Raw genomic sequence first — 19,924 nt, forward strand, 5'->3', positions numbered from 1 at the left:
GGTACACAGATTAATAAAAATCAAAAGCCAGGATTGTGAGAAGGTCTGGGCTTGATGGCGTTCACATTACAGCCTAGGGACAGGCTCTTTGTCACCATGCATGAGGCCATAGTAACCCATGGCAACCTAAGCCCTTGTGACTTCGGAGCAGTGTCCAAAGCTGATTTTGAAGTGGTTTTGAAAACTGGGGACGGAAAAGAAAATAATAATTAAAAAAAAAAAAAGACAGGAAAAAGAAAGAAAACAACAACAACAACAACAAAGAAAACTGGGGACGGTATACATAAGGTGCAAAGATCGTGGAAACATGAATTAGCAAGTGGGGCCTCAGTCTAGGTTACAAGAGCTTTAGGACAAAAAAGAGTCACTTTTAAGGAAAAGTCACTGTTGATAGCACTAACTCAGAATCCACCAGTGCTGCAGATTTGTAATCTACTACCCTAAACTTTTACAAATGCTCATGGTGTCAAGTTCAGACCCAAGTTACTGAATGTCTATTACCTGGGAAGGATACTTTTATATTTTCCCTTTAATTTCCTGAATCAGAAGGTTCCAGTTGTGACAAAAATGTCATTACTTGCTGTCTCCATTCCTGTACAGAGACCCACGAGAGACTGAAAAATGGTGTTGGTCAAGTTGTCATAGGTTCTGTGCCTTCTGGGACCAGTAGGAATGCAGTGTGGACTGCAGTGGAGCTGGGGCTGGGAGCAAACGCCTGGTCCACTAGTCCTGTCTCATCCACTTGTGTTGTAGTAATCTCATTGCTTTCAGTGGAGGGATCCTATTTTACACTGGTCTTTATGGGCAAAGATAATTATATATATTTGCCTGGGTAAGCAAATTGATAAACTTGTAACAAAGTGTATCAGACCATTTCTTTGGCAGGACCTACCAGAACAGTTTGTGAAGCAAAGCCGTTTCCAATGGAGCATGAAAAGCTTTGAAAATTCTCAGCAACAGCAGAAAGCAATATTTGAAACCACCCTTAAAAAATTGTTTTCCTCTTCCCCAACCAAGTTTATAAAAATTTGGTCAGACAGGCGTTTTGTTTTGATTTAAAATATTTTCAGTGAATTGTTATCTGCCGAATGCACATGTGTTCCTGCACTTTTTCTTTCACAATTGAAACTTTAAACCCTTAAGTTCCCCTAAAAACCTCCCTGTGCCTGGTAAGGTTTTGCATATGTGAGGAGGGTGAAGGGATTTGGACCTTGGAGAAACTGTGCAATTTGAAATCTGACTATGCAGTTGTACACCAGAAATGCCATGTTGTGCTCTTTCTCTTTTTCTTCTACTGAGATTCCTCACTCCTAAGAGACATTGGTTAATATAGTCATTTCATTTTGGTTAATCAGATCATGAGTGCCTGTGAGCATGGCATGAGGCATGATTGAAGCAGTTATAAAAATTTGGCTCATAGTAAGCCCTGTAATTTGTTTTAAAGAATTACCTCTTCAGTGACATTTAAAAAACCCCCTAAAAATAACAACTGAAAGACTGTGGTTTATAACACCACACCTGATCCAGATTGTACTGGCTGAATCCATATTTGCTTCGCTGTAAATGATTTTGAGGGTGGAATTCTTGTATTGTTTTCTATCTTATAAACCCTTGACATTGTATTGGTACCTGTGTGCTCACAGACCTCCTGACGTGGGAAAGACCAGCTCAGCCTCCCACTGAAATGTAGGTTGGCTGCATTTATTCTGCATGTTCCTAGAATGAGGAAATGATATGACAATAAACAGAAATGCCCTTGCTGAAGAGAGAAGGGAAGCTGGTGTTTATCTGGTCAGGTGGTTTAGATTAGCTGTGATGCAGCTCTGTATTATGTTACTTTAAATCATTGTGTCCCAACAGGACATAAATTATGAAGATTGTTACAGTATGTTTCATCCTATGTAAGATCAACAAATTGGAATAATTTTTTATAGGAAAATCACAGTGCTTTTGGCAAGGCTATTGAAGCCTTTAATTTGACTTGAGTTTGTCTCAAATATTATTGCTTAATATATAAAGTATGATTTGCATAAGGTATGAAATAGTAAACTTTTAAAAACAAAAGGGAAGAATTTCCCTGTAGCAATGGCAGCGCACTCCCGCTCCAGCACTGTGCTTTTTTTTGCCCCAATGCTTTAGAGCCCATTGCATGACTTTCCTCTGATGGGATTGCAAATGAGCTGTGCAGTCTTTGCAAAGATGGAGCTTTGCTGTGTGCTGTCTGCCCGTCAGCCCTACCTGCACAGAGAAGGTGATTGCTCTGTGGTGGAACAGAATGGGAGCCTGCTCTAAGGAGGAGAAAACAAATGATCTTGTTTATATACACTCAGGAAAACAAGCCATTTTTCTTTCTTTCAGGTATTGTGAATTACATATATTAAAAAAGCCAACCCCTTCAGAAACTTCCTAGATCAACAGCTGAAATTAAGATAATTTATGTAAAATGCTGAAAAAATTGACTTAAGAATGTATTCTTTTACGTGTTTCCTCTCTTCACTGGTGTTTTCTGAGTTTCTGGCATAATTTGTGAATTTTTGACACAGAGACTTAAAATTTTTCATTTGTATTCAAGATGCAGCTAAATTTATTTAGCCACACAGAACAAATTATCTAGATTTTAAAGAAGTGGTGTAAAATTACTTTATGTGTGATTCAAGCAAATTGGAATCTCTTCAGTGCCCAAAGAAGCACATTTTCTGTGCAAAGCACTCTGTGCATTTTTGTGAGACCTCCTCACACCCAATAGACATGTTAAGAAGTAGTAGAGCCTCAGATTTACAGACTAGTAGAGGCAAGAGAGGTTTAGGATTTGCTGAAGGCCATAGAATGAAACATAGCTAGGATTAGAATTTTTCAGGATGTGATGATACCACCCACCAGACTTAGTCTTTAATACCAAAAATAGGGTAAGTGTTAAGCTTACTTTACTTTCTATATGGCCATAAGCTCTGAGATTTTCTTTAAAAAATAATTAAAATTGGCCGGGCGCGGTGGCTCAAGCCTGTAATCCCAGCACTTTGGGAGGCCGAGGCGGGTGGATCACGAGGTCAAGAGATCGAGACCATCCTGGTCAACATAGTGAAACCCCGTCTCTACTAATACAAAAAATTAGCTGGGCACGGTGGCGCGTGCCTGTAATCCCAGCTACTCAGGAGGCTGAGACAGGAGAATTGCCTGAACCCAGGAGGCGGAGATTGCGGTGAGCCGAGATCGCGCCATTGCGCTCCAGCCTGGGTATCAAGAGCGAAACTCCGTCTCAAAAAAAAAAAAAAAAAAAAAAAAATAATTAAAATTACTATTAAATTAACAATATACTTAAATAAGATTGTTTAAAACACCAAAACAAAAACTCCCTACTTTCCGTCTATAAGGGTAGGAATGTTTCTTTTCTTAAGCCTACTCTTATAGGTTGGCTACTTAGAGAACCTTATAGGTTGGGTAGGCTTAAGGAGAGAAAAATAACAGGTTGAGGATAAATCCTGAATATATTTGTGGTTTCCTTCAGCTTGATATCTGAAGACTCTGACAGGTTCAGGGACTATTCCAGGTTTGCAACCTGTGTGTACCTTTTGAAACAAACAAATACAGACAACTTTTGAGATGGTCTCTTTGCTGGGCTTCTTACTTGACATAGTTTTCAGAAACATGGCTCTGGCAGGCTTTTTTCTTCTGGGGACACATTGCTGCCATCTATCACTGCAGGTCCTCTGTGGAGTTATCAGGATGTCCAGTCAGGCTCCAGTATTTGGATGATGTACTTTTTTTGAAGAAAATATTAGCAAATGTTGCAGACACTGTGCTTTAAAAACTCTTAGAAGGGTAATTGATTCCCAGTTTTAAAATAAGCAAAAGAAATGACAAACATGGCTGGGCATCGTGGCTCACGCCTGTAATCCCAGCACTTTAGGAGGCTGAGGCAGGGTGGATCACGAGGTCAGGAGTTCAAGACCAGACTGGCCAACATGGTGAAACCCCATCTCTACTAAAAAATACCAAAATTAGCTGGGCATGGTGGCTCATGCCTGTAATCCCAGCTACTTGGGAGGCTGAGGTAGGAGAATTGTTTGAACTGGGACCCAGGAGGCGGAGGTTGTGGTGAGCTGAGATTGCGCCACTGTACTCCAGCCTGGGCTACAGAGTGAGACACTATCTCAAAAAAAAAAAAAAAAAAAGATAAACATGATTTTCATTAATGTGCAACTGCTTTAGACTATCAGATATTTTGTGATGTGAAATGGGATGATGCTCTATTTTACAAAATGTATACTGCTTACAGGAAATGTATTTACTGGCCAGGCGCAGTGGCTCATGCACGCCTATATAATCCCAGCACTTTGGGAGGCTCAGGTGGGCGGATCACACAGTGAAACCCTGTCTCTACTAAAATACAAAAAATTAGCTGGGTGTGGTGGTGGGTGCCTGTAATCCCAGCTGCTGGGGAGGCTGAGGCAGGAGAATCACTTGAACCCAGGAGGCAGAGGTTGCAGTGAGCTTAGATTGTGCCACTGCACTGTATCCTGGGCGACAGAGCAAGACTCTGTCTCAAAAAAAAAAAAGGAAAGAAAAGGTATTTACTGTACCATTAAGCCAAACTTAGATGTTGCTTTGTTTACTTAAAATATTTTTTGAGTCGCTGTGGCTGCCCCACAGATGATGAGGGAGTGGGCATTCTTTCTGCCCAGAGCACTTGTTCTCTTCCTCCACCCTTTTGGTTATTGTTGTAGGATCTTGACTTTTAACTTAATACATCCCAGTTTCAGCAGAAGCCCTTTTGCCTTTTCTCTCTCTCTAAAAGTAGATTCATAGTGGTTCTTTTTATTACAGTAATAGGGCAAGACAGTTTCATGTCATATGTAATTTGGAATTATGTAGTGTTAGTAGTAGTTATATCTCTTTATAGGAGCCAGTTGATTATAAAGAAGAAAAGTTAGGAAGTAGACTATCATTTTGTATATATTTTTTTGAGATGGAGTTTCGCTCTTGTTACCCAGGCTAGAGTGCAGTGGTGCGATCTCGGCTCACTGCAGCCTCTGCCTCCTGGATTCAAGCGATTATCCTGCTTCAGCCTTCTGAGTAGCTGGGATTACAGGTATGTGCCACCGTGCCTGGCTAATTCTGTATTTTTTGTAGAGACGGGGTTTCTCCATGTTGGTCAGACTGGTCTCGAACTCCTGACCTCAAGTGACCTGCCCACCTCGGCCTCCCAAAGTGCTGAGATTACAGGCATGAGCCACCACACCTGGCCTCGATTTTTAAAAATGTATTTGGCCAGGTACTTTATGTCTCTTAGTGGTTTGGAAGCACAAAATTGAAGCCTATGGTCATTTTTTTTATATGAAGTTGAATTTTTATAATGATGACATTACCGAGGAGCTTAAATTCAATTTTTAAAAGGATTGCTGAAACAAAACTAATTAAACTTTGGTAGTCTTTGCAATACCTGTCACCTCCTAAGACTGTGAAAGCCAACAAATAAGGATTATCAGTAGATTAGGGAAGAAAACCTCCAACAGGACTTTTCTGAGGCAGCTGATTGGCAATAATGAATAGCCCCAGTGAACTGCAGAGCATCACAAGTTATTTTGACACTAGGGAATTCTGGTAAGGGGCTTCTCTTGGGGTGGTTTTAAAACCAGTGCTTCGGTTTGCTTTAGGAGAAAAGAATGGGTAAAAAGCTGGTGAAATATGCTGATTCTGAGACAGCAAAACTGAAAGATTTCGAGAAGAGCTAATCAGACTGGGCAATTGGTCTGCCCAATGGCAGCTGATGAAGATATGGGGAAATGAATTTAAACTTAGCTGCAGAGGAATTTGGAAACGAGGAGTGTCTTTTCAGGGAAAAGATAGTCTTAGCTAGTGATCACCTTGGCCAGAATGTGTTTTTGGCACACATTAGCTGTGTGAACTCTATCTAGTTAGAGAAGTTTCACTAAAAGTGGCACAGAAATGAAGGGCCCTTTGATAAACTCGTGTGTAGAGATGTTTTTGTGGATGGAAACCCTGCCGCCTGGAGAAGAGTTGATTTATATTAGTATACTCCTATCCAAGAGGAGTTTTCCTAGCCTGGGAATTCAGTAGAAATTTACTGATGTATTGATAAGTTCTAATTCTGCAAAAGAAAATTGTTTTGCTGCCTTATTTTTCCAATTGGCTATGTAGGATATTACGATAATTGCCAAGAATGGCGACTTAAAACTTTTTTAAAAAAGCTCTAAAATGCTACAGTATGAACACAGCTTTTGAAAGCAATGTTTAGAAGTGAGCATGCTATCTCACAGGTGCTGACCTGTTCAGTGACATTAAAAAAATGTACTTACTACCACGAGCTAAGGGGAACTCATTTCATCTGGGGCCTGGTAGAGCAGGCGGCTTTTTCAGTAGCTTATGGACATTGTCTTCAGTGCCTGGAGAAGCCAGTTTTAATTTCATAGTTGGATATTCTTGGCCTGAGTTATTGGAAATGTTGAACTCTGTGGTGGATCAACTAGATGGCAGGTAGACTAGTGGCTCAGGATTGGTGGGAGTTGTGTCTGCCCCCAGACACACAAGGGACTGCACAGGGAATGGTCCTCAGCAGGCCTTTAGCCCCACTTCCTCAGGGAGACATGAGTCACCTGTTTGGCTGAGATGCTCGCTGACAGATTGCCAGTTCCACAAGGAAATCTTCCCATGCCGACACCCACTCAGAGAAACAGTGCTAAAGATGTTTCTGGTTTTCTGAGCCTTGTAAAGGTGAATTTCTTTGGCCTTCAAATTGGTCTTCTGCTAGGTTTGGAAAGGAATTCTTCCTTTCCAGCCCACAGACACTATAATATCAAAGTGTTGTTGATGATGATAATAATCACTAGCATTAACCGAGTGCTTAATAGAGTGCCAGGCATACTGTAAAATATATTGCATGAATTAGCTCCTTTTACGTATGGGGAAACTGAAACTCGTTTCAAAAGTTAAATAACTTTTCTGAGGTCACATAGCTAGTGAATACCAGAGCTAGGAATTGAACCCAATTGACCAGTGTGCTGAAAATATGTCTGACTGTCCAGAGGAAAAAAACATCTTTGGTTGGATCTGTTCCTAACAATTTAGTTGAGAATATTCTTGTGTTGCCTACAAATTAAAATCCGACGTTTCCTTTGTGGTGGCTAGAACAGTGAACAGTGTTTTCCACGTGAAAGTCTTGGTGAGACATGTATCATGTTCTGTGGCAAAGAACGCCTTTCCTTGGTGCACTAGACAGTGTTTATGTGATTGATAAGTCACCAGCACCAGGGGAAGGTCCTGTCCTGTGACATGTGCGTGCTTGGCAATGATCTTGCCTTGCATTTTGCTTAATAATTTTCATTATTTTTAATTAAAGTTGAAGAAGTGCAGACTCTAGCTGAAATTAAGGTAGGTTGTGTTGCCGGAATCTGGTAATTACTTTAATTGATCACAAGATAGTTTCCTTGATCACCAATTAGAGTAAATTGCTGATCATGTTTCAAGACGTGAAGAAATGCCCAAACTGATTTATATAATAGTGTTTTCATTTCTAATCAGACATAAATATCATTTCCTTCCATAGCAATTGTGTTTTATAAAAGAAGGGTTATAGACCTACAAACATAATGGTGATTCATAAACAATAGAGGTCTAATTCATTGAATTAGTAAAGGAAGTATTTAGAGGCTTAATGGAGATTGTACTGGGGAAATTACTTTGGAGTAGCTGGTGCTCATTTTCTTAGTGGGAGATATGTTCTTTTTTAGTGCATAATTAAAATAGTCTATAATCAAAATATAAAAGGCAGCTGATTTAAAGAATGTATATCAAAGAGAATTACTCTGAGTAATGAAAGATTTGTATTGTAAATATGTGCTAGAAGTCTTAGAACTTTAATAAATCATACATGTTATTTGACTGAAGGTGCATTTTAAATTCAGGGTGCTGTTAAACATTTCACAGATTGATGCAGGATTTTTGTCTTGGTTTTGTGAATCTGATAGTCTTTCATAGTTTCATGGAATAAAATGAAACAAAAGGAACTTTAGGAAACATTAAAGTTTCCAAAGAATACTTGATTTGGGGTTCATGGAAAAGTCTTTAATTGCTGATGGTTTGGAGATTTCCAAATGACAAACTTCATTGGCCCAATTTACTGTGATTGTAATGCTTACATTCCTTAAAATGGCAGAGTAACTTAAAAAGTCATACTTCATCATACATTCATTGACTTGTTCATAAAATGTTTGTAATTTGCAATGGAGAAAAGACTGAAACTATTATCAGCCATTATATGTTATTTGTTGGCCATATGTTTGTTTGAAATGGCCGTGGCTCAACAGAACATGGCTCATAGAAAAACTATGCTGTAAATTGGCACTAAAAACCCACCTAAACAGGTAGGCATATGTTAAGAAGTTAACATGAGCCAAAATATTTTAATACGAACCAGGTTAAGTACATTAAAGGATCCCAGCTCCCTTTACAGTGGGAACTTCATTTACATGGCTTGTTCATTATTTCCCAAACAAATTTTTAAAAAATAGATCAGGTATACACATAGTACAAATTCAAAAGATACCAAATAATATAGTAAGTCTTCCTGTTCATGATTCTCAACTATCCAGTTCCCACTCTCCACTCTCCTCATCATTCACCATTGCCCCCATCATTCTTGTATATCCTTCCAGAGATATTAATGCATGACAAGCATATAATTTCTTTTCTTCCCTTTTTATGTGATTCATGAACTATTGTTATGCATTTTTTTTCCATTTAGTAATGCATCTTAGAGGTACTTCCATGTCAGCGGATAAATGGTTTCCTTGTTCTGCTGAATGGCTGCGTAGTATTCCAATGTATAAATATACCATAATCTTTCTAATCAGTTCCCTATTGATAGAGATTTTGCTCTTTCAAGTCTATAGCCATTACAGGCAGTGCTGCAATGACCTTTGTTGTAATTTATGAGTGTGTCTACGGGACAAATTCCTAGAAGTAGAATTGTTTGGTCTAAAGGCACGGACGTTTTCAATTATGACAGATACTGTCAGATTGCCATCATCAATATAAGTTGATGATGATTGTATCAACTTATATTCACCAGCAGTATATGAGAATACCTTTTCTCCTATATCTTTACTAACAGAATATTAGCAAATTTTTTGATTTTTGTCAAACTAATGGTTTAACTTAGTTTTAAATTTGTGCTTACCATGATTGAGATTGAGCAGTTTTTATTTTTCAGAACCATTTGAATTTCTTTTCTGTTATCTGTATTATGACCTCTGCCCATTTGAAAATATACTGGGGCTGGGTGTGGTGGCTCACACCTATAATCCCAGCACATTGGGAGGTCGAGGTGGGTGGATCATAAGGTCAGGAGTTCAAGACCAGCCTAGCCAATATGGTGAAACCCTATCTCTACTAGAAATACAAAAATTAGCTGGGCATGGTGGCACATACCTGTAGAGTCCCAGCTACTCTGGAGGCTGAGGCAGAAGAATTGCTTGAACCTGGGAGGTGGAGGTTGCAGTTAGCCAAGATTGTTCCACTGCACTCTAGCCTGGGCAACAGAGTGAGACTCTGTCTCGGGAAAAAAAAAAAAAAATACTGGGTGGTTGGTCTCCTTCTTATTAATATGTAGCAGATTTTTATATGCTAAGGAAGTATATGCTGCAAATACAATTTGTTTGTCTTTTGATTTTGTGTGTTGGATTTTATTACCATATGGAAAATTTTTTTTGCCTATCTTTTTCCTGCAACACAAAAAATTTTAATGTAGTAAGATTTATCTATTTCTTAGTAGTAGTTTAAAGTTTTCTGCAAATAGAATTTATAAATTTCTTGTCAAGTTACTTCTAGATTGTTTTTTGGTACCATTTAAAAATTTTTTCTTTTCTTCGGTATATTTTCTAATTGGTTGGTTGTATAAGAACTCTGTTTATTCTTTTGGTCTTATTCTTGACTTTAGTGGGAATTCTCGTGTTTCCCTATAAAGAACGATGCTAAAAAAGGGATGCTGCCTTTGGACTGAGAATATATTCTATCGTATTAAGGAAGGGTGCATCTATTCCTATCTTTCAGCATTCCAGAGAATGTTGTCAGTACTATTTCTACTTTTTGGAATTGATTGAGATTTTCTTTTTGAACTAGTATATGTTTAATTTCTGTGAATGTTTGATAAGCACTTTAAAAAGTGTTATTCTCAGTTTTTAGAGTTTAAAATATAGCAATTAGCTATACCTTTAAAGTTAGGTTTGTTTGTTTAATCTGTCATGAGTTAAGAGATGTAAGTTAGGCTAAGTGCAGTGGCGCACGCCTGTAATCTGGGTGGGCACTTACAGGTTTACTTATAGGTTTAGAGGCTGAGGTGGGAAGATTGCTTGAGGCCAGGAGTTCAAGACCAGACTGGGCAACATAACAAGACCCCATTTCTACAAAAATTTTTAAAAAATTAGCTAGGCATAATGGCGCTTGCCTGTAGTCTTAGCTACTTGGGAGGCTGAAATAGGATGGATCCCTTGAGCCCAGGAGTTCAAGGTTGTAGTAAGCTATATTCGTGCCACTGCATTCCAGCCTGGGAGACAGAGCAAGACCCTGTCTCTTTAAAAAAAACGAAACAAAATGAATTAAAGTCTCCAACTCTAAATGTTTCTTTTTACATTTCCTACAGCTTCTACCTTATTAAATGCCATATTATTATTTGTAGTATATTCATAATTATTTAATCTTCATTGGTGGATGCAAATTTGTAAATACAAATTACCCTTCTTCAGGGCTTTTAAATGTTTTGCCCTTAATCAGCCTGTCCAATATAATTTATTAAAAAGTTTTTTTTTTGCATTTTTCTATATGCTTTTATTTTTAATGATTGAATTTTGCTTTGTGATCCAATGTGAAAGTTTTCTCTTTATTTTGATTGGTTGGATTTAGGTCCTTTACATTTATTGATTGGACAGTCTTATAAAACATGGCAGAACCAAAATACTTTTTTCTTCCTTATTTTTTATTATTTTTTTTTAGAGACAGGGTTTCACCATGTTGGTCAGGCTGGTCTTGAACTCCTGACTTCAGGTGATCTGCCCGCCTCGGCCTCCCAAAGTGGTGGGATTACAGGTGTGAACCACTGTGCCCGGCCTCTTCCTTATTTTAAGTTATGATAGGGACTCTGTTTTCTTTGTTTCATTTTAATTGTGTTTTTCTTTACTTAATTGGGAATGTTTATATTTTTATTTTGATTCTTGTGGATACTGTTATAACTATGTATAGATACATAATTTGATAGTATCTTATGGATAATGGATAATATAATATATAGTACACCTATATAATACCTATATATAATATTATATACATATATCTGTACTATTATACCTATATATAGTATCTATAAGACCCTATAAAATTATATACCTATAATTTTACACAGAAAATATAGTCCTCTATTTCTGGCTGGGCATTGTGGCTCACACCTGTAATCACACCTCTTTGGGAGGCTGGGGCAAGCAGATTACCTGAGGTCAGGAGTTTGAGACCAGCTGGGCCAACATGGCAAAATCCTGTCTCTACTAAAAATACAAAAAAAAAATTAGGTGTGATAGCATGTGCCTATAATCCTAGCTATTTGGGAGGCTGAGGCAGGAGAATTGCTTGAACCTAGGAGGTAGAGGTTGCAGCGAGCTGAGATTGTGCCGCTGCACTCTAGCCTGGGCAACAGAGAGAGACTCCATCTCAATAACAACAAAAAAAGAAAATATAGTCCTCTATTTCTTTAGATAGCATTTGTGGTCCCCCCACAAAGCAATATTGAAATAATGTTTTTTCCTACTTTTCATTCACTATTTAATTTTAGTTTATATTATTTTTCAGTTCTAGTGCTTATGTTTAATTAATTAATTAATCAGATACACAGTTTTGCTCTGTCACCCAGGTTGGTGTGCAGTTGGGTATGATCATAGCTCACTGCAGCCTCAGATCCCTGTGCTCAATGGATCCCGCCACCTCAGCCTCTCAAGTAGCTAGGACTACAGGTGCATGCCACCATGCCCAGCTAATTAAAAAAATTTTTTTGTAGAGTTGGGGTCTCATTATGTTTCCCAAGCTGGTCTTGAGCTTCTGGCCTTAAGCAGTTCTTCCACCTTGGACTCCCAAAGCACTGGGATTACAGGCATGAACCGCTGTGCCCAGCCTTAGTCCTTAGGTTTTACACATTTAAATATACTTATGTCTCTAACTTGATCTTTCAGCTTTCGAAGATTTTGTTTACTTTTATGTACCTTCCTCATGTTGTCCTTTCTCTTTTAAACTCCTTTAATAGTTTATAACATTTGCATTCCATTCTGTAACTGTAATTCCCACAATTGTTTTAAATGTATTCTTGGATCTTAGCTGGGTATAAAATTATTGGTTTTCAACTTTCATTTCCTAAAGTTTCTGTAGGCATTGCTCCTCTGACTTGTAATGTTGAATGTTGACGTGACTATTTGAAGTCAGCAGATTTTTTTTTTTTTTGAGATAGGGTTTTGCTTTGTCACCTAGGCTGGAGTGCAGTGGAGTGATCTTGGCTCACTGCAACCTCTGCCTCCCAGGTTCAAGCAATTCTCCTGCTTCAGCCTCCTAAGTAGCTGGGAGTCCAGGTGTGTACCGCCACATCTGGCTAATTTTTGTGTTTTCAGTAGAGATGGGGTTTTGCCATATTGGCCAGGCTGGTCTTGAATCCTGACCTCAAGTGATCCGCCCGCCTCTGCCTTCCAAAGTGCTGGGTTTACAGGCATGAGCCACCACGCCCAGCCAGATTCTTTTCATCCTTATAGATGAATTGATCTATTTGATTAGATGCCAAAAGGATTTTTTAATCTTCCAAGTTTAACTCTGCTATATATATATATGACTGAATTCTTACAATTTACAGATTTAAACCCTTTATTTTTGGAAAACTTAGTTTATTTTTTTTCAATTCTTATCCCCAAGTATTCTGTGTCATAGAAACTTTTCTTAAATTACACTCCAATTTTTTGGTTTCTGGGTTTCGTTTTTCATTTTTTTGTTCAGTTAAGTAGCAACAATGATCTATTTTTTTTTTTTTTTAGATGGAGTCTCACTCTGTTGCCAGGCTGGAGTGCAGTGGTGTGATCTGGGATCGCTGCAACCTCTGTCTCCTAGGTTCTAGTGATTCTCCTGCCTCAACCTCCCAAGTGACTGGGACTACAGGCACGCGCCACCATGCCCAGCTACTTTTTCTATTTTTATTAGAGACTGGGTTTCACCATGTTGGTCAAGAGGGTCTTGATCTCTTGACCTCAGGTGATCTGCCTGCCTCAGCCTCCCAAAGTGCTGGGATTACAGGCATGAGCTACTGTGCCCGGCCAACAGTGATCTTTATGTTAGATCCTTTGTCCTATACATTTATTCTTTTCTAGTTCTTCTAAACTCTTGTTGATTTCTATTTCATTTTGTCCATTTTCTGGGTCCTGTCCTCTTGGGTCTCTTACTGCGTTGTTAGTGGTGTCTATTCAGCTTTTGACTGTTTCTAGCTTTCCTGACTTGTAGTTAGCTTAGAGCCTTATGATTTCAGCTGGAATCCTGGTAACCAAGTAGCTAAGGCTGTAAAAAGAAATCTTTGAAAGAAGCAGCAGTTGCTTTTCACCATCTGCTAAGTCAGCTGTTTGGCATTGTATCTTCTTCATTGTATTCCAGATAATCAAACTTTCACTTTGAGGTTTGCCTTTTTTCTCTCTTACCCACTCATCTAAATTCCTTGGAGTAGTTCTTTAATTTGAATGTGTATTTTGATAGATGTTTTTAATTTGTGGGTTTAAAAATAAATATTTTGGGGATTGGTTGGTTCTGTTACATGGAAGAAGGATTATGGAATTGTCTTTTTGCTTCCAGAGCAGATTGAGTATTCTTTTCCCTAGGGAAGAATTGGGAATAAATTCTGTGTAAATGGTTTATCAGGCTTTGTAGTATTCTATTAAATGCAAATATTATGTGACAGTTGAAGGGAAATATGCAAAGCTGAGGAAAATACGAATTTGAGGGTGTTTTGATGTGTCTAACATTTTTTTTTGTGTGTCTAACAATTTTTTAATTGTATGTAGATGTAGTAGATAGATGCTTTTCCTTTTATCAGTATGCCTCTTAGGCTGTGGGTGTGTTTCCTTTCAAGCCTTATATCTATGATGGAATAGACATTTTAGAATGACATGGTTCAAAGAAATTGTGGCCACAGGGTGTAAGAACTTGGGCAGTGACTGTGCACACATAATTTCTTGCCATTAAGCTGCTTTCCCCAGTCAGTGTGCATTAGGATGTTACCCCACAGTGTATTTTCTGCTTGTTTGGTATACATTTGCGAGTCTCTATTCATGACAACTGGAAAACCGAAAGAGCCACTCTTCTGGGAGACAACAACTAGACTCTTAGATTCTCAAGTCCATGGAGAGCTTTTCACTGCTCATTGCATTTTGTAAGGTTTATCTTGTGTAGTTTGGCCAGAAACAGGAGTGACAGCAGTATGTGCCATTATTCATCTTTTATTCTATAGCAAGTGCTGTGCTAAGTACCTTTATATACCTATCTCATTGTTTATTAGAATGTAATCACATGACTTTTAAAATTGTTATCCCCATTTTACTGATAAGAAAACTGAGAGGGCCAGCCATGGTGGCTCATGCCTGTATTCCCAGCACTTTGGGAGGCTAAGGCAGGCAGATCACTTGAGGCCAGGAGTTTGAGACCAGCCTGGCCAACGTGGTAAAACCCCGTCTGTACTAAAAATATTAAAGTTTTCTGGACATGGTGGTGTGCTCCTGTAATCCCAGCTATTTGGGAGGCTGAGAAGAATCATTTGGACCTGGGAGGCAAAGGCTGTGGTGAGCTGAGATCATTCCACTGCACTCCAGCCTGAGCAGCAGAGAGAGACTCTGTCTTCAAAAGAAAAAAGAAAACTGATACTCATGATTATTGCATGATAATTAAGTGGTAGAGTCAGGATTTGAATCCAGGACTCCCTGGCTCAAAAGACCATGTCCTTAACAATTGTATTGCTGTCTATCAGTGATGTTGACTAGTCTTGTACATCTTCTAATGCCAAACAAGAATAAGGCCTTATAGGCAGTGTAGAAATTCTCCTTATACATTGTTTAATATGGGTTAACTCTGTGTTTGAATAATTAGAACAGACTTTCATGGGTGGGTGTGGTGGCTGCTTGGGAGGCTGAGGCAGGAGGATCCCTTGAGTGATCCCTTGAGCTCAGGAGGTTGAGGCTGCAGTGAACTATGATTGTACCTGTGAATAGCCACTGCATTCTGCCAGCCTGGGCTATATAGTGAGACCCTGTCTCTATAAAAACAAAAACCAGGCTTTCACACCTGATTTGTCCCTTCTTTTCACATAATCTAGAGAACTGGATTATAAAATCAGAAGGGCTGAGTGAATATTGTTTTTCCACAGGTAATCCCATATGTCGTTGAATGGATTTTGCTTGAACTTTCTCCCTTTTCCTATACGGAAACCTTTAGGCCTTGAATGTCAACATGGAAATCTTTATCTCAAATAAAATTGGTTCTGAGAGAGGTACCATAGTGAATGATACAGAGTTGTTTAAAATGGCATCTTCTGTATTTCTCACTGTAACTGGGAAATGCACACTTAGGTCATTTAGTGATCCAAAAAACATAGCTCAACTAACATCATATTGGTTTTTCTGGATAGGGGTAATGAAGTTCAATATTTATTTAGGTGGGTGTAATGGGTATTGTCCTGTGAATTCCACTTAACTTTGTAATGTGCCATTACCCTGAGTCTTACCAAGTATTACTGCATTCTGGAATAATAGAGACACACTCTCCTATTGTTTGCAGTTACCCTCATAAAAAATTAAAAACAAACAAAAAAATGAGTTGTTTTCCCTCTTCTCAAGACAAGTTTGCCTTCTGCTTAACAAAAGTGTTTCCACTCCTGCTGCTGTATGAAGACAGAGCCCCACGGTCCATGCTTAGTCATGTGACTGGGTTTGCAGCCCTCTGCTCATTTCCTGGCTTGCCTTGTGCCCTGAGGTGGGTGCACTGTCACCTTGAAATGGCAGTGTGGGGCAGCAGCAGGAAGAACCCAAGCAGGCAAGCCGGGCTTCTGCTTCACTCTAAGTGCCAATAGTCTTTGATTTGGTCCTGTCCTGCCTGGGTGGTGAGATGAAGTTGTTCATTTCTCCTGGTGCTTTTGCTTAAGACACCCTCAGTAGACCTTTTTCCATAGTCTTGTGGGTTGCCTTAGTTAGCAACCCAATCACTAAAATCAAAAGGAACAGAGCTGCAAGAAGAGTGGCTCCTAATATTTGGAGCCAGGTAGTGAGACCCAGAGCACTGGGCTGAAGGGAAATTATTCCTGTGCTGTTTGGTAGAGTCTCGTCCTGAGGACAATTAATAATAGTCCAGACGGGTCACTGGGTGAGACCAATTCCCTAGTTTGTTTACTCGAGCCTGATAGTTTTTCACCATCCAGCAGTAGGTCACACTCCTGCTGCACCGTGCCCCGGGGCCTGCAGAGAGCAGTCCTTTCATACTGGATTTCCACTGGCTTCCCTAAGGATTCTTGCATGTCTATTTGGTTGAATTGCTCTGTTGTGTCTCTCAGGCTCAGGGTAGAGGACAATGTCAGTAATTACTCTTGACTTCATCTTATGCAGGCATTTGGCTTTATGTCCCGAGTTGCCCTACAAGCAGAGAAGATGAATCATCACCCAGAATGGTTCAATGTATATAACAAGGTAACTAAACTGCCTTATTTGGGAATCACTTTAATTATGGAGTTTAAGAAACTTCTTTCTTCCTTGTCATCTTGTGCAGCTAAATGTCATCGTGCTTAAGAAAGGCTTATCCTTTCTCTCAGAATCCGTGTGTATTATTGCAAATTAGTAACAAATTTTCAGGCCTGCTCCTAAGAACAATGAATAAGCTCTTTATTTTCATCCTTGTCTTCCTTCTAAAGCTAACATGAGAAAGTTGGGCCAAATGAGGCTCCTGAATTAAACTGGAGTATCAGCCATGCTGATACATTTCAAAACTTAAGGTAAATTATTGAAAGAAGTGGTAGCAACTCAGATAGATATGGCCTTATTTATCTCGTTGAAATACGTTTGCTCAAGAACTGTGCTTTGAAAACTATTAAATTCAGTATGCTGTGTAGGAACTGACTTTATTTAAGACAAAGGGCAGACTAAAAGTTTTGAGGGGCACAATGAGATGAACCTTGATCCTCCAGAAGTGTCCTCGCCTTTATGGTCGTGCCATTTGGAATGTCTTACCATCTAGATTTCTATGAAGTCTTCTCTATGAAAATCTTTGAAAAAGGAGAATTTCACAATTCTCATGTGACTTATTAGAATAATTCATGGCACCTTGGTACCAGGTTACACTTTTCTTTCCTAGTTGCTTCTCTGCTCGCCATTTTGCTTTTACTTTTTAATCAATTCATCAAGAAACAGCATTCCATCCCTTACCCCCACTTCTTTAATTTGAAAATGTGCTTTTTTTTTTTGAGATGGAGTCCGGCTCTGTTGCCCAGGCTGGAGTGCAGTGATGCCATCTCAGCTCACTGAAACCTCTGCCTCCAGGTTCAAGTGATTCTCCTGCCTCAGCCTCCCAAGTAGCTGGGATCATAGTTATGCACTACCACACCTGGGTAATTTTTAGTACAGATGGGGTTTCACCATGTTGGGCAGGCTGGTCTCAAACTCCTGAACTCAGGTGATTCGCCTGCCTTGGTCTCCCAAAGTGCTGGGATTACAGGTGTGAGCCACTGTGCCCAGCCAAAATGTGGTTTTTAAACATTGCTGCTAAGATGCAACGTTTGATAGCTTGGTTTTTCTCAGTGGCCTGAAAATAGTTGGTGTAATTAAAGTAATGGGAGTTCAGGTGGAACCTCAGTCACTTTTTATTTAAAGAAACAAGATTTGAGATTCTGGCAGCAGCGTTGCCGCTTGATGTGAGAAAACTTTTTATTTCAAGGTGACTGTTGAGCCAGGCCTGGTGTAGACTGCTCCTGGAGTTCACCGGGGTTTGGAAATGTTTTGCTTATTCATAAAGTAGTGTTTTCTAAATCATTGAATCCCTCTATTCTCAAATATGAATGTCGAATAATAGACTGACTTCTGAACTGCCAAAGGAAAATAACCATGATTTGCTGCTCAGAGTTTTAAAAACTGCATTTCTTTTTCTTAGGTCCAGATAACGCTCACCTCCCATGACTGTGGTGAACTGACCAAAAAAGATGTGAAGCTGGCCAAGTTTATTGAAAAAGCAGCTGCTTCTGTGTGATTTCTTCCAAAATCCATGTAAAATCTTGTACATATCTTAGCTGCAATGTATATTGAAGGAAATTTACGTGAACAAATTGAGTTGTCCTTAAGGCATCATATCTAGAGGCAAAAAAAGAAAAATAACAATTTAAGTTGTGTAAATTTAGTTTGCCTTTGTATACTACATTTGGTAAAATCATTGCTTAAATACGAAATGATTTAAACTTGAACTGGAGGTATTTTTCATGCTGTCTAATCATATACCTAAGATAAAAGCCATTATATTAATAGTATTTAAAAAGAGAAGTGGCATTCTTTTGTTTTTTGAGACAGTCTCACACTGTCATCCAGGCTGGAGTGCAATGGGGCAATCTCAGCTAACTGCAACCTCCGCCTCCCGGGTTCAAGTGGTTCTGCTGCCTCAGCCTCCTGAATAGATGGGACTACAGGCTCATGCCACCACACCCAGCTGATTTTTGTATTTTTAATAGCGATGGGGTTTTACCATCTTGGCCAGGATGGTCTTGATCTCCTGACCTCATAATCCGACTGCTTCAGCCTCCCAAAGTGCTGGGATTACAGACATGAGCCACCGTGCCCGGCCAGAAGTGGCATTCTTAAATTTGAGAAATTGGGATGGAGAGTATTCAGACATTTTATAACCCAGAAATTCAAGCAATTTTGGTGACTTTACAAATGCTTTGTGTTGGAGAATAGTTGTAAGATGGAAAAAGAATTATGAACTTGACAAATAGTGGGTTTTAACTTTATATAACAATTCTTCTTTTGTTTTGTTTGAGATAGGGTCTTGCTCTGCCGCCCAGGCTGGAGTGCAGTGGCAGGATCATGGTTCACTGTAGCCTTGACCTCCTGGGTTCAAGCAGTTCTCCCTCCTCAGTCTCCCGAGTAGCTGGGACTATAGGCCACCATACCTGAATAATTTTTAAAGTTTTTGTCAAGATGGGGTCTCCCATGTTGCCCATGCTGGCCTTGAACTCTCGGGCTCAAGCAAGCCTGCCACCTCTGCCTTCCAAAGTGCAGGGATTACAGGTGTGAGCCATTGTGCCCAACCACTATAACAGTTTTTTTTTTTTTTTTTGACATGGGGTCTTATTCTATTGCCCAGGCAGGAGTGAGGTGGTGCCACCATGGCTTACTGTAGCCTTGACCTCTCAGGTGCAAGTGATCCTCACACCTCAGCATCCTGAGTAGCTGCAACTACAGGCATGCACCACCACACCTGGCTTATTTTCTAAACTTTTTTGTGGAGACAGGGTCTTATGCGGCCATGGCTGGTCTAGAACTTCTGCCCTCGAGATTCTCTTGCCTTGACCTCCCAAAATGTTGGGGTTACAGGCGTGAACCACTGTGTCATATTTTTAAATTTTCATTTTTTTATTTATTTTTAATAATTATACAAGATGGAGTCTCACTGTGTTGCCCAGGCTGGTCTTGAACGCCTGGGCTCAAATGATCTTCCTGCCTTGGCTTCCCAAAGTGCTGGAATTATAGGCGTGAGCCACTGCGCCTAGCCCTATAACAGTTCTTATGAAGCTAAAGTTGATTTGATTTTAGCTGCTGTTACTACTTAAGTAATTAATTAGATTAAACAAGTCATAAAAATTTGGTAAGCTATCTTGGTG

At 39.4% G+C, this 19,924-nt stretch overlaps 1 protein-coding gene across 2 annotated transcripts in view; it reads left to right on the forward strand.

Annotated features, from left to right (window-relative positions):
• Positions 1 to 19,924, forward strand: part of PCBD2 (pterin-4 alpha-carbinolamine dehydratase 2) — a 51,600-nt gene that overhangs the window by 31,002 nt on the left and 674 nt on the right. The window contains exons 3-4 of one of the 2 annotated variants that reach the window (XM_064366340.1): positions 16,671 to 16,751; positions 18,205 to 18,317. In XM_064366340.1, the coding sequence (XP_064222410.1) occupies positions 16,671 to 16,751; positions 18,205 to 18,300 (177 nt within the window). In that variant the 3' untranslated portion in view covers positions 18,301 to 18,317. Of the gene's footprint in view, positions 1 to 16,670; positions 16,752 to 18,204; positions 19,917 to 19,924 lie in introns of those variants that run through there. The other variant, XM_064366339.1, reaches the window with a different exon arrangement.

This window comes from Aotus nancymaae, unplaced genomic scaffold, assembly GCF_030222135.1.
Source record: "Aotus nancymaae isolate 86718 unplaced genomic scaffold, 86718_ANA_hifiasm-v0.15.2.pri h1tg000064l_1, whole genome shotgun sequence".
Taxonomy (NCBI): Eukaryota; Metazoa; Chordata; class Mammalia; order Primates; family Aotidae; genus Aotus; species Aotus nancymaae.